Source organism: Pavona decussata, unplaced genomic scaffold (genome assembly GCF_977016875.1).
Source record: "Pavona decussata unplaced genomic scaffold, jaPavDecu1.1 SCAFFOLD_156, whole genome shotgun sequence".
In the NCBI taxonomy this organism is placed as follows: domain Eukaryota; kingdom Metazoa; phylum Cnidaria; class Anthozoa; order Scleractinia; family Agariciidae; genus Pavona; species Pavona decussata.
In genome coordinates this window covers 4,907,660-4,920,634 of record NW_028145568.1, presented here as the reverse complement: position 1 = coordinate 4,920,634, position 12,975 = coordinate 4,907,660, and the positions used below count along the sequence as shown (strand labels likewise).

General features: G+C 37.6%; 2 protein-coding genes across 4 annotated transcripts in view; one reads left to right on the top strand and one right to left on the bottom strand.

Annotated features, from left to right (window-relative positions):
• LOC146465463 (glycine receptor subunit alpha-4-like) overlaps positions 1–12,975 on the top strand; it is a 36,889-nt gene that overhangs the window by 21,731 nt on the left and 2,183 nt on the right. For all 3 annotated transcript variants that reach the window (XM_085128468.1, XM_085128470.1, XM_085128469.1), the window contains 7 exons: positions 4,705–4,772; positions 7,068–7,294; positions 7,789–7,871; positions 9,114–9,260; positions 9,854–10,215; positions 10,893–10,996; positions 12,107–12,191. In XM_085128468.1, the coding sequence (XP_084984594.1) occupies positions 4,705–4,772; positions 7,068–7,294; positions 7,789–7,871; positions 9,114–9,260; positions 9,854–10,215; positions 10,893–10,996; positions 12,107–12,191 (1,076 nt within the window). The remainder of the gene's footprint in view (positions 1–4,704; positions 4,773–7,067; positions 7,295–7,788; positions 7,872–9,113; positions 9,261–9,853; positions 10,216–10,892; positions 10,997–12,106; positions 12,192–12,975) is intronic.
• Positions 1,391–3,059, bottom strand: LOC146465464 (melanocyte-stimulating hormone receptor-like). The gene has a single exon (XM_085128471.1). The coding sequence runs from the start codon at positions 2,881–2,883 to the stop codon at positions 1,936–1,938; it is 948 nt and encodes a 315-aa protein (XP_084984597.1). The 5' UTR covers positions 2,884–3,059; the 3' UTR covers positions 1,391–1,935.

Genomic DNA, 12,975 nt, shown 5'->3' with positions numbered 1-12,975 from the left:
CTCACATGAAGCTTAGGCTTTCTTGTTCACTGTCAGATCTACCTTGATGGTGTAACTCTGTACACCTCGATATCTATCAAGTTTATATTATCCCAATGTGAAGAAGTCCTGGACACCTGCGCCTTTTACCAACACACGCTCTACGTATACATATTTATCGACGTAGAATTGTAAAGAAATGATTTCTTCGTGAATTTTGACTTGAACAAGATTTTTGTTTTTGTCATAATGGCGAAAAACACAAGACACAGTTCTGTCACATGGAAACCCCGATAAATTTATTCCGCATAAATTATTTTGATTATCTCACTGATGCTAACCAATCAGAGTTGATTAACCCTAACAATGCCTACTATCCAGTAACCAATGAGAGCGCTTTCCCCACATTCCTGGGAAACAGGTGGACACTGGAACACGATTAGCAACGGCGTTCCACTCGTCCCTTCTTTCCGCTCAAAGGAAATAGGAGAGGTCTCCGTGCAGGCTACAAACACGTAACCCTGAATCAACTATTTCTATGTGTATATGCACGTTAATACTATCATGTCAGAAACGTGTCAGCGTGTTATAACATGCCGTGTCCGTGCGTTCACGTTATTTGCTTAAATTTCGTGAAGCGTCACAAGTACTCATCAAAGTATCCTGGCGAATTGCTTCGAGACAACCAAGAGGGCGCTACCGAAGAAACGTTCAATGGAAGAAAGAGCCGCAATGAGTTTTTACTGATTCAATCTTAGGCGCAAGGCTGGCAATTAAGTTGGGATTTGTATTTCCACCGTCATGGCCATCTGAAGCGAACCTCTTACTAATATTAGTTCGGTAGCAGCAACATGTTTTAATTTTGAAAGAAAACAAAAAGGCCATTAGTTCTGGGGCTTCCGTTAATGTAAATGTGTCTTTTGGGTAATGACTACAATTATACGACATACTGTCAAGTTTGCGATTGTATTGACATCATAAATCCCAATAATTCGCCATTTTGGAATAAAATCTCGCGTGAGTAAGGTTAAACCGTTACGTACGGTAATGAAAGTGCAACTTTTTTCAATAAACCAAGTCTGCATGATCTACACGGTTTCATGTCCCCTGAGAGCTAGCAATATCTAATGGTTTCATATTTAAAAGTTGCTTTAGGGTATTATATTTTTTTATCTATAAGATGCAATTTTCTGTTAATGCGTGGCCTCTACCATTACCAACTATTTGCCTGAATCAAGCACGTCAACCTCACTCTTTTCAAGTACTCACTTTATAAGAGCAGAACTTTACAATTAAAACTTGAGTTCTGATTCACACAAGACGGTGCACATAAGTGGAATCCACGGAAACTTTCATTATTTATTTATTTATTTATTTATTTATTTATTTATTCATTTATTTAATTCTCAACGCCCTTCATGATCAGTTTTCACAATAGAACGTTTACTGATCGATAGAAGGCGATGTGAAGCGTTACAAATCGAAGTGGAAGTGAAGCGGAAGCAAAGCGAAGCGGTTTCGAAAACTAAGAAAAAAAAAGAAATAAAGTTACGTAATTAGACTAACTAAACCTATAACGAACTCGTTGACTAGTACAAAAGGAGCAAAAAAATACAAAAAGGTTTCAGAAGTTGCTTCTGTGTCCACTTGTGGTACTGGTACTGGAACGTTAAGCCTTAAAGACTTGATCTTAACACGATGACAAGTTGACTAGAACTAAAAAGTTTCCAAAACACGTTCGAAGAAAAAGGGTAACAGATTTCTTTGTTGACTAAATCGTACGAGGGAAGACATCTCCGGTAAATTAACCACAAGAAAACTTTTTCTTGTTATACAAAGAAACCTTAAATACTGGAAAGGAAATACGTCAAACCATTAAAAATTTGGCGGCAACACTCTTTTTATTTCGATTTCAACTGACAGCGTCGTTCTTTATAACTGGAAACTTTTTGTTTCTTACAAAGATCCGAGGGAACTGTTGCGGGTGTGATCTGTTTTCCTGCATAAAATTATTTTTACAGTGTTCGCAATCGCGGCTCTGAGATCGCCAAGACGCCAGCAGTACAAAAGAGGATTGATTGATGAGTTCAAAAACACCACGGTTTCTGCAAAGTGCCAAGTTTCCGTCCAGTTCTCGAAGGAAATACTTGAAAGACTCATAGAAATGAGAATCGGGATGTAGCACAGAACCATAGCGATATAAAATATGAATGTATTGATCGCAGTCCGTTTCACTCTTTTCATTCTGAAGTTCTGTGGTCCATTGCGTCTCTGCGCTGCTGCTTGCTCCTGACTACGAATCTGAACTTGATGACGCCGAACAATCTGGTAAATTTTGATGTAAGAGTATGTGGAAATTAAAAGACAAAAACAAACCCCGACGGCCATAATACTGAAGTATGTAGTCCAGTTCCAAAAGTAAAGACCAGAGGAGGAGACGTTTACAATCCATATGGTTGTTATCGAAGCATAAACGATACGAGGTTTTGCTACGATGGCTGACTGATATTTCATTGGATAGTGAATCGCCAAAAATCGATCCACACTTATAGCCGTCATTGTGCAGAGGGAAACGCCACATAGAGCAAACTCCATCATTTCTGAAAGCTTTTGTACAGAAGGATCCCTTGTCAACTCGCTGGCGATGAACAATGGTTGAGCAATTAACCCAACAAGAAGGTCTGAAACGGCCAAGCTGCAGAGCATCGTGAAGGACGTTGATCGAATCGAAGGTGTTCTTGCTATAGTTCCCAATACCAAAGCATTGCCGATGATGGATATAAGAATCAATGGACCATTAAGTAGACAGTTTGTGATCACGACGGTTCGTCGAGTGGTTTGGCCTTCAACGCTGACTGCACCATCTGCTGAATCCATCTTGGCTTGAGATGTGGAGTTCATCATGTATTCATTTCTAACACAATTCCGGCGACCTTTTAGTAAGAGCTTTCTTAAAGCAAGGCGTAATACAGAACAAAACTGATTTCCACTGTTATATTTTTGATCAAACTAAATTGTAACCTTGTAGCGGTAAAGAAGCCAATAACTACTGAACAGCTATATTCCGCGCTGTAATATACAGCTGTAATGTGCATGTATTTGAGAGGTTTAATTTATCTCACACTACATACAAATATTTCGCTCAAAATTGACATTTCGTAACAATCGATCATCAATTAGAAAAGGTTCTGAACTGGTGGCCAATTAAAAAGTCCCCGAGCAATCTTCAAAGGCCACTTTATAGGATGGAAAGTGAGATTCTTTTATCATGTTAATAGGTAATATTGGCATAGTTAAACTGCGCTTTATTTCAAGTTGCCCTACTGGTTGTTTCACATGTGGGCACGAGTGGTTTCAAGCCTGCAGAATTAATCATCTATCCGAGTACAGGTAGAAGCAATGAATATATAAATGTCTTCTGAGGAGACTGCACGACGCGTCCTCACTGTACCACCTTTGCTATTAATTTTGCGATTAACTGATCGCCACCTTTGATCAGTGACGTAACACAACTAGTGTTGATCTCGGCACTGAGGATCGCCAACGCTATTCAAATTAATTTTCCCAACTTTTTCCCATTGTTTTTCAGGCATTTTGCCCTTTCTGGACTCGATATTTTACCAAATTATATATAGATATATATAGATATAAATAAACAAGTACTGGATTGTGACAATATAGATAATTCCTTATGGACAAGAAAATAAATCAAGGTGTGAAGGTGTAAATATGTTCATTTTTCAAACAAAAGGTTTAATTGGGACGAATGGAGTCAGCTTGAGTATTCAGTTTCGGCCTCTTATTTCTAATTAAAAGCTAGCATTTCAAAAATCAGACACAAGTTTTCCTCGGCATTTCTCTAAGATAGAAAACACCTCAGAGATGGGGACAAATTGAGACCATGCCGGGCGGGATCCATAAACAATACTCCATCTTAACCACAACTCCCTAACGTAAGATTTTTTAAAAGCACTCATGATGATGACCGACTCGCCGCTAATAATAGATCGTCTTGTTAACATAACAAAAGTTATCGTGCACTTAAACGGCACTTTTTATTGGCTCTTTTATTTACTTCAACTGACAAAAGTAAATTCCAAAAACAAAAATTTTCCTTAACCCAACCAAAGAAGAGCATCGTTTACGAAGCAATATTCATGGATCAACGAAACTGTGTTTAAATGTTAATCATCGTATTTTGCATTTTTGATAGGCTCATACTACATACGTTATGTAACTTGTTCTAATTTACTGTACTTATCTTATTCTAGGATATTCTAGGAATGACGAAGTTAGAATTATGTTTTTAGCTCCAAAATTTGTTTAAGTATATAAAGGACTAAAAAATACCTTAGTTTGGAAACCAACGTCGTGATATGAAAGACTTATATTTAAACAATCATTGTAATTCAGAAATATTGTTTACGTAGGTATATATATAAATTAGGTCGACAATCTGCCTTCCTTTTCTTTGGTAAAATATTTTTAATGTAACAGGAGAAGGGTTTTTCTTCTTATATTGAGAACTTTATATTCTTCACCTTTTCTATAGTCAAGTTTCGCTTCCCACAGAAAAGAATGTTGTCAAGACCTATGATGTAGTTGTTTGCCTCTATTGTGATACTAGGATGACTGTTGGGTGGCTGTACTACTCATTTAACTGTAATGTCGCGATGTTATTGTATTTGGAGAGACTGTAATGTTTACTCCACTTTCCTTTCACAGTTCTGCCTATGGAAGTTCGCGTTGATATGCTCGTGTCCAACATTTGGGCGATAGAAGAAGCACGAATGGTAAAGTAGTCTTGACATTATCATGTGAAGCTTAGAAAATCACCTCTAAATGCAACTAAAATGTTCTCAAACACTGACTCTAAAAAATCAGTTCTGAACTTAACGTACGCGTAAGTACACAGGGTTCCATATTACGCACAATCATTATGGTCAAATCAATGGAGGGAGGGGAAATCTGCCAGTAAGGACCTTGGGCTCTATATTTTTAACTAGCGCAAGCAAAAGCCTTCAAACATTAAAACTTTTATTGTTGAATTTCTAACAATTATCTGGCTTATCACCGTATCTGGAATGTGATTATACCATGGAAACCATGCTAAGATAGCTGATCCAAAATGGCGCCCATTTAAAATTTCTGACGTAATGCCAACCCCATTTTACGTCATCAGCTCGTTTTCGTAGCCTCTAAGGAAACATTTTTGTACAAACTCCTACGCACACTTTTGTAGGAGCGTGACACGTTCAAAAGAAGACGGTCTGCGAAGGAGGTTAATATCCTCCTGGCTTCACTGTTGTAGCTTCGATATTTTCGGAAAGAGTAGTAACGAATGCGCAGTTTAGGATCTTCTTATCCCAAATACATTTTTCTCAAATTTCAGCAGAAATATTCTTAAACTGATACCGAAGTTTACAATTCATAACTTTTTTCAGCCTTAGCCTTTAACAATTAATGACCACCTTCAGAGTTCGGAGTGTTCAAAATCGGATCAAGCTTTCTTTCGAGTGTTGCAAATTTTATGATAAATAACTCCATATTTCCAAACCGTCCGTCACGATAGAGCTTCCCTTAGTTTTCTCCTCATGGATTATTTAAGACTTGAGAATTTTATGTGAACACTTGATTACCGAATAATCTTGATGAGAAACATTTTTTTCCAAACTATACTGAAAAAGAATGACCGTTCATGCTAACTATCGATCGAAATGAAGTTGTGGTTTGCATGTGAAATTAAGCAAACTGCAACACAGATCATGAAAATTATCGCTGATGAGGTGGGACGATTGAGTTGTTGTTTGAATTATAATTGGCCGCGAGGCAATGATAAGTAGAAAGCAATTTATCTTATCTAAAATGCTGATCGAAAATAGAACATGAAGATTTAAAATAAGATCGGCGAAGAAAGATTTGATTGCTTGAAGGAAATGAACTGAATAATTTTGTGGATCAGATAAGTAAGACCACCAGCTCTCTAGAATTAATTCTCGTTTTTATCTTCTTTTTTTGTTGTTTTATGTTGTCTTGTTTTGGTTTTTTATGTGTGTGTGTGTTTTGAAGACTTCATCTGAATCAATATTAATTTGGGTTCAAAATTTAACCATGGAAAACAAAAAAGTAAAAAGTAATCAAAGCTATCTATTCGGCGATTAAAATAAAAATCAGGTTTAACCCAAGATTTAATGAAAATCTGATAACTGCCACAAAGAAATTAAAATAGCTTCAGGGTGCACGGAACAGATTCGCGTCAAATATATGATTTTTTAAAATATATGATGAATAGTCTCCGTTTATCGAAATTCATACGTTGAGAAAAACAGCAAAATCACAGCCAATGCTGAGCAAAATTCTTTGCAATTTACCAAAAAGAAATGGCTCGAGAACTATGAGAAAAAATCAATTGCAAATCATTTAAAGCAGCCAAAAAGATGGAGAAATGAAAGGAATTTTTTAAAATTACCGGTGGTTGTAGCTTGTGGTATTTAAAATGAATTTACTTCAACGAAAATGAGGAACACGTGCCGCTTGAAATATTCTAAATCGCCGCTTCCAATAGCCTCCTACGCAGACGTTCTTAGGGGTTCGTCACGCGTTTCGTTCATGGGGCAGGAACGCGTGACGAACCCCTAAGAACGTCTGCGTGGGAGGCTACGCTTCCAAGCGAAATGAGAATACCTACGGGAGTGGGGCAAAGAAAATGATTACAAAATCATTATGGTTTTTTAATTACTTTTCGAAAAAACCAGTGGCTTTAACAGTGGCCTTTCAAGCAATATCAAAATATCCCAAAGTGAACAGAAGACTGCACCATCAATTTGTTGCATTTATATAAAATAAGTCAATCACGTTCACTAGGTACAGCCTAATAAAATCACGTCATATCTCTTAGTGTTTAAAATACAGATTTTTTTTGGATAGTAAGATCTGGATCAGCGGCCTTTTCTTTCTTTTTTTTTTTTTTTCGTGTAAGGTACGTGAACCAAAAAAAAAAATCAATTTACTTTTCAATATTCTATATGGCCGCATCATCAAAAACAGCCAAGGATAGACTCGAGTGTGTTTATGTTTGGTTTTAACAGGACTTTACAATCGACATTTATCTCCGCCAATACTGGGAGGATCCTCGCCTATCATTTCAAGAGACTGACATCCACAAGACATTGACATTAAACAGGCAAACCATCGACGAAATTTGGGTTCCAAGTACATACTTTTTCAACGCCAAGAAAGCTTACTTCCATGATGTTACAACTGATAACTACTTGCTGCAAATTCAACCAAGCGGAGATATTTTTTACAGTGTTAGGTGAGTGGCGATTGTTGACCGAATGCATAGAGTACTGTTGTACAAGTTCACAGTAATGTCTTAATGACTATTATGTCAAGCTTAACCGTCATTTTAGGCTAAGACGTCGACTAACACAAGCCGTCTTAGAGTGTAAACGGAAGCCGCACTATCTTGGACCGAAAAAAGTAGTCAGACCTTTTGTGATCATTTTAACGGAAAAGAAAAATCGTCGAACAAATCAGATGACTTCAACGTGTGAAACTGCGTTTGCGCCGTTTGGAACACACAACTTTCACTTCTGAGACATTACCTAGAAAAGGGGTGTCCATATTAAGTGTGAGAACAGCCAATGTTTTAAAACTACTGTAGTATTAATCCTCTAACAGTTACCAAAGTAATTCATACTTGAAACTATCGGCGGTTTAAAACAGTCATTTCATTATCTTTTATGGTTAAACTCAGTCTGAAAGTTTTTAAGACATTGCTAGCTATTGCCGTCTATGTTTTACCAGGCTTACAGTGACGATGGCTTGCAAGCTCAATCTGCAGATGTTTCCTCATGACGTGCAAACCTGTACAGTAATGTTGGAGTCCTGTAAGTATAGCTGATCGTTTGGCTAATTTCGAAAAACCATTGAGAATGTCAAAACTTTATTATTATCCAAAACAAATAAATGTCTTTGAATTCAATTTTTACGGGAAACCTGGTGAAGACAACATGCAGGATTTTTCATATCCTATTTCAAGCGCAACCTAATTTTTTCCAAGTACTTGTTTTTGGGACAAAATGGTAAAAAATCTGTACCCTACATCAGAGCCGAACGTGTCAAAAACCACACCCTTCGTAGCCATACAACTTTCTTCTTCCTTCGCATTGGATAGTACATCTTCCTAATAACACATTCCTGTGTGTGGCTCGGCGCAGTGAAGACCCCGAAAGCCTGTGAGGGTAAAGTGAAGGCGATTAAAAATAATGAAGAATAAAAGTAAGCAAATTTGGTTTACTGGCAGAATACCCCATTCTTGAATTGTTGTTTGGAGGAATGGAGTAAGGTGGTAGTACGTGAGTGTGGTACTTTGTACTAGTCTTTACATTTCTGGATGGTCTTCTGTGGGGTGATGAGATCCAGGGTGCCCAAGCCTGCGATGCTGGAGTGATGGATTTCTCAATAGGTTGGGACTTGCCTTTTTGCGTGGCCCCATTTCTGGAAGTGTCATTACACCTGGCAGAAGGACGAACCTCGCTGCAACATGTTTTTCCATCTCTTTCTCTAACTATGTAATTAACTATATAGTTTTTATTGGATAGTATTCCCTCAGTGGGTCATTTCCCTTCATTCAATCCTCCTCCTTTTCCTTTTTCAACGTAGAGTGAGTTTAAAGCCTTTGACTGCTATATGGTAATGGTAATGGTCACTTTATTTGTACACGGTAAATCGTTCAGCAAAGATTATAAAGAGATAAAAGATAAAATATAACCAAAATCATCTCTAACTAAAATAACTAATATCACTGCCAAAGGCCATCTCCACAGGAATTTTAGTCTTGTTTTTCTCAATTTCAAGGACTTGCAAGCTATTAAGGAAAAATATCATTATGAATGATGTTACTCAAGGTTTGACTTTTCCAGAGTGAAAAAGGCACATGGCTGTAATTTCAGAGGTGAACCTTTTCCACACTTAGCGGTTAATTAGAAGAAGATAACTTTAAAACCTGTCTCTAAAGTGAATAAACAGATCAAAGTCGAGAGGTTTTCTCTCAAGCATAGTGAGACCAGGGTAACAATCTTTTTAGGCAATCCTAAATTCATTGGCAATTTATCTTGTATCCTAAACAGATGGTTACCAGGCAACAGATGTGTACTACAAGTGGAATTCACGTAATTCCACTGGTGACGTGGTGTACATTGCAGAAGATCTGGAAATGCCTCAGTTTATGATCACCAATGTAGAACTTCAGGAGAGAACGAATATCTACAATATCGGTATGTGATATGATTATTTTTAGAAAGGGTTACGTCGTCAATTTTAAGAATGATTTTGAGAAGGAAAAAAATAAAATAAAAAACAATTGTTTTAACTTTGGAAGAACAACCTTTGATCAATTAAAAAGAGATCTCTGTGAAAAGATGGTGATTGCTAGTAGCAAAATGAATTTAAAAAAGTGACAATTGAACTTGCCTCAACTAAAAAAGAGAAAAATGCTGTTTTAGTTGAAACAGAGATTTCCTTCACTGAGAAATATTTTCTAATGACAGATTTTCGATAGTAGCATAAGATCAAACAAGAGCCTAACTTTAACATATGATCTCCCTAAACATGGCGCGTGCTATATAAGTGTAGAAAAGAAGAAAAACCAACATGCTTCTTTATTTGCGCTAATGGTAACGTCATGGAGACGTCATCTGAGAATATGAACGACACGAACATGAGCACGAGCGGAAAAATCAAGATCGATTGACGAATGCTTTTCCTTTTGTCGATAGCTGCCCTTAATGGGATTGTGCCCATGCTAAATCAACAAGATTTTGTTTTCGCATTTCATCAGTTGAGCCTTTGTGTCTCGTTGATTTTTCAGGGCCTCACTCCGCGCTTGTGGCAAAATTTACGTTTCACCGTCGCCTTGGTTACTACATGATTCAAACGTACATCCCCTCTATGCTAACAGTGACGATATCCTGGTTCTCGTTCTGGATTTCACCGGACTCACCACCCGCCCGAGTAGGCCTGGGTATCACAACAGTCCTGACCATGATCACAATTTCTAACAGTGCGCGTGCGCCGTTGCCCAAGGTGTCTTACACCAAAGCCATTGATTGGTTTCTGCTTATGTGCCTAGTTTATGTATTCGGTGCACTCATGGAGTATGCTATTGTGAACTTTTACTCGTGCAAAGTTCAGTACAAGAGGCAAAAGAACAACAGAAAAGCTGAGCAGGAGGTGAGTCATGTGACATAACGTGGCGTGACGAGTACAGCATGACAAATGACCTAGCTTTGCTACGACTCTCCCTTTATCGAGGAGTTTAACATAAAGCACCCAACCAGGAGCTACCAGTGGTGTGGAAGTTATTACTGAAGCCTGGTGAAATTTATAGCTTTGCCTGTCTGTCAAACGACTAAACACAAGCCAGACTGACATATGTGCCTTAATTCTGATAGCATGGAGTAACTAGAAACATTACTTCTTCTCCTGGACAGGATCATATTCCATCACAGTTAGGTCCTCTTCACCCCACCAAACTTCTCTAAAGTCGTTTTCAACCATTCATACACTTATATATACACCAGGTTGCAGAGAAATCTAAACACAATATCAGGGACTAGGGTGCATAAAACAAATGCAAAGGAATTAGAGCAACAAGGTCCACTGGACACTTGAGATTTAAATCTCTCTCAAGTTCCATCCTAACAACAAAAAAAACTGAGAGTGATAAAATCCTTTTGTACGCAAAAAAGCAATTGTATACTTAGACTCATACTATGATGAAAGTCCGCCGCAGCTATTACCGCATCGCCGCCTACGATCCCCTTTCATTAAATCCGACTCGTTCCCGTTTTGACAACGTAGAACATGAAATAACAGCACCTTGACTATCGTTTGTTTGTTGTACTTAGATTTTACAACAGGAATCTGAGATAGATGACAGTCTCAGTCCGTGCTTAAATGGATCGCTGAAGAAAAACGAAAGCAATGGGAGCTACAGATTAGCTGTTGTCATGTAAGTGCTATTGTAAGAACGTAACCATCGAGCTCTGAAAGATAAACCCATTCCTTCCCTTTAACAAAAATGGTTTCCTCAACAAGTGATAAAAATTGCGAGTTTCAAGAAAACGTAGACAGTATAACATTGCCTTTAGGTCTGGACTTCACTGGCGACTCAAGCATAAATGCCAGCACCGGAGTCCCAAAGGGCGGACTGCGCAGACGATTTTTCTTTATTCGATTTTGTTGGCAATTTTACTGCTTGGTGAGTGTCAAATCACTCTTGTAACTTACCGACAAATTTTGCTGAAATTTTACCTTTCCCAATGGTACCTTCAATGATTTCATGGAATTTTGATGTGCTACATGTTCACATTGCATGCGCTCTGCTCTGAACGCGACAAAGTTCCAATCAATACGCCAATAGGACATTTTCACTATGCCGTCATTTTACTACAACTACCAGAACCCTTCTGGTTTTTGTTTTCTTAGGCTAATTAGAGCTATTGTTCTTTGCTGTCCAATGGGGATTACAAAATTTGAATTTGAAAAGGAAAACGATATGAATTCTGGTAGTTGTAGTAAAATGCCGCCATCATGAAAATGGCCTTTTGATCGCTTTATAATTGCAGCAAAAATCATAAGTAGTTTTCAAAGGCCATATGGAATTGCATAATTGCAATTAATTTTGCACCACCAAAAATTCAAAATCATTTAATAATCACCTGTTTAAACGGGCTCTTATTTCACCGTATAAAGGAATTCGACACAAGGATCAGATAGCTCTGATCCATCTGTTTGTACGGGACATACACAGTATACAAACACAAGGAAAGCTGTTATTCTGGGATTTATTTGATGAAATTTTCAAAGATAATAAGTGTTACCTTAGAATTATCCTCAAAAAGTTATTTGTGAGTAGCTGTGTTAATTTTGAAGTTTTAAAACGTTTATTTTCCGACTTTGGCTGGTCAGAGAGGTCACTGCCGTGAAAGTTCTTCCTTGCACTTTCAATGGAAAATAAAATTATTTAGGCTTTGAGTAAATTAAGTAGATTTATATTTTCAGTCAGCCGGCACTAGTCTTCTAGTTTAAGATACTAATCTTTAATTATCGTCTTTTACAGAGACAACAAGAATCCTTTTTTTCCTCGAACGCAGCTGAATAAAAAGCACTCCAAACTTAGATTTCCGCGTCGATCCAAAGAAAAGGTGAGGCTAATGATATCTTGCGCACTTTAACGTTTAACAGGCGACTGTTCATTTTCACGACTCTCCTCGATATTTTGTGTTCTATTTTACTAGTTTAAACGACCTTTCCAAGATTTTTCTATAGAAGAATAAATGTAAGAAGAAAGACAATTTTATTGCAATACAATAAAAACCCACATTTAAAAACCTACTTTTATCAAGGTCAGCCTGAATAAGTCTTCGTATATTTATCGTAAGGTTCTTATATAACAGGTGTCTAAAATGACGAATTTCAGCCTGGAGGTTCTTAATCCACTTGTTTTTTGTGCGGGAATTAACTTTATAGGAATCAATTTTATTTTTCTAATTGAAGGGAGATCGTGACAAAGGGGCTTCTTGAAATACTTATCCTAGTATTCCGGCGGCTAATAGCCATTATCTCCCTGGGACTAGAAAAAAAATGCCCTCCTAAGTTAACACGCATCCAAAGTATTTTTTCTTAACAAAGACCCATTGTTGTAAAAACAATAGTCTATTGTTAGGAACAATACTTAGGATACATCTTAACTTTAATAGGAGGACTTCATGAATCTAGCCCCTGATCAAAAAACCAGGTGCGAGTAGCCAACTCGCCCACCCTTTTACAGCTGTGATTACACTTTCGTTCCATTTACGCAATCGGTACTAAGGCAGGTTGTATTTTTGGCAGAAGGAATACAGTACACTAGGATGGTTTGTGGCCTACGCTTCTTCGTTAGATTGTCATTAAACTTTCTATTAGCTAAACTACCATTCTCGTAACATG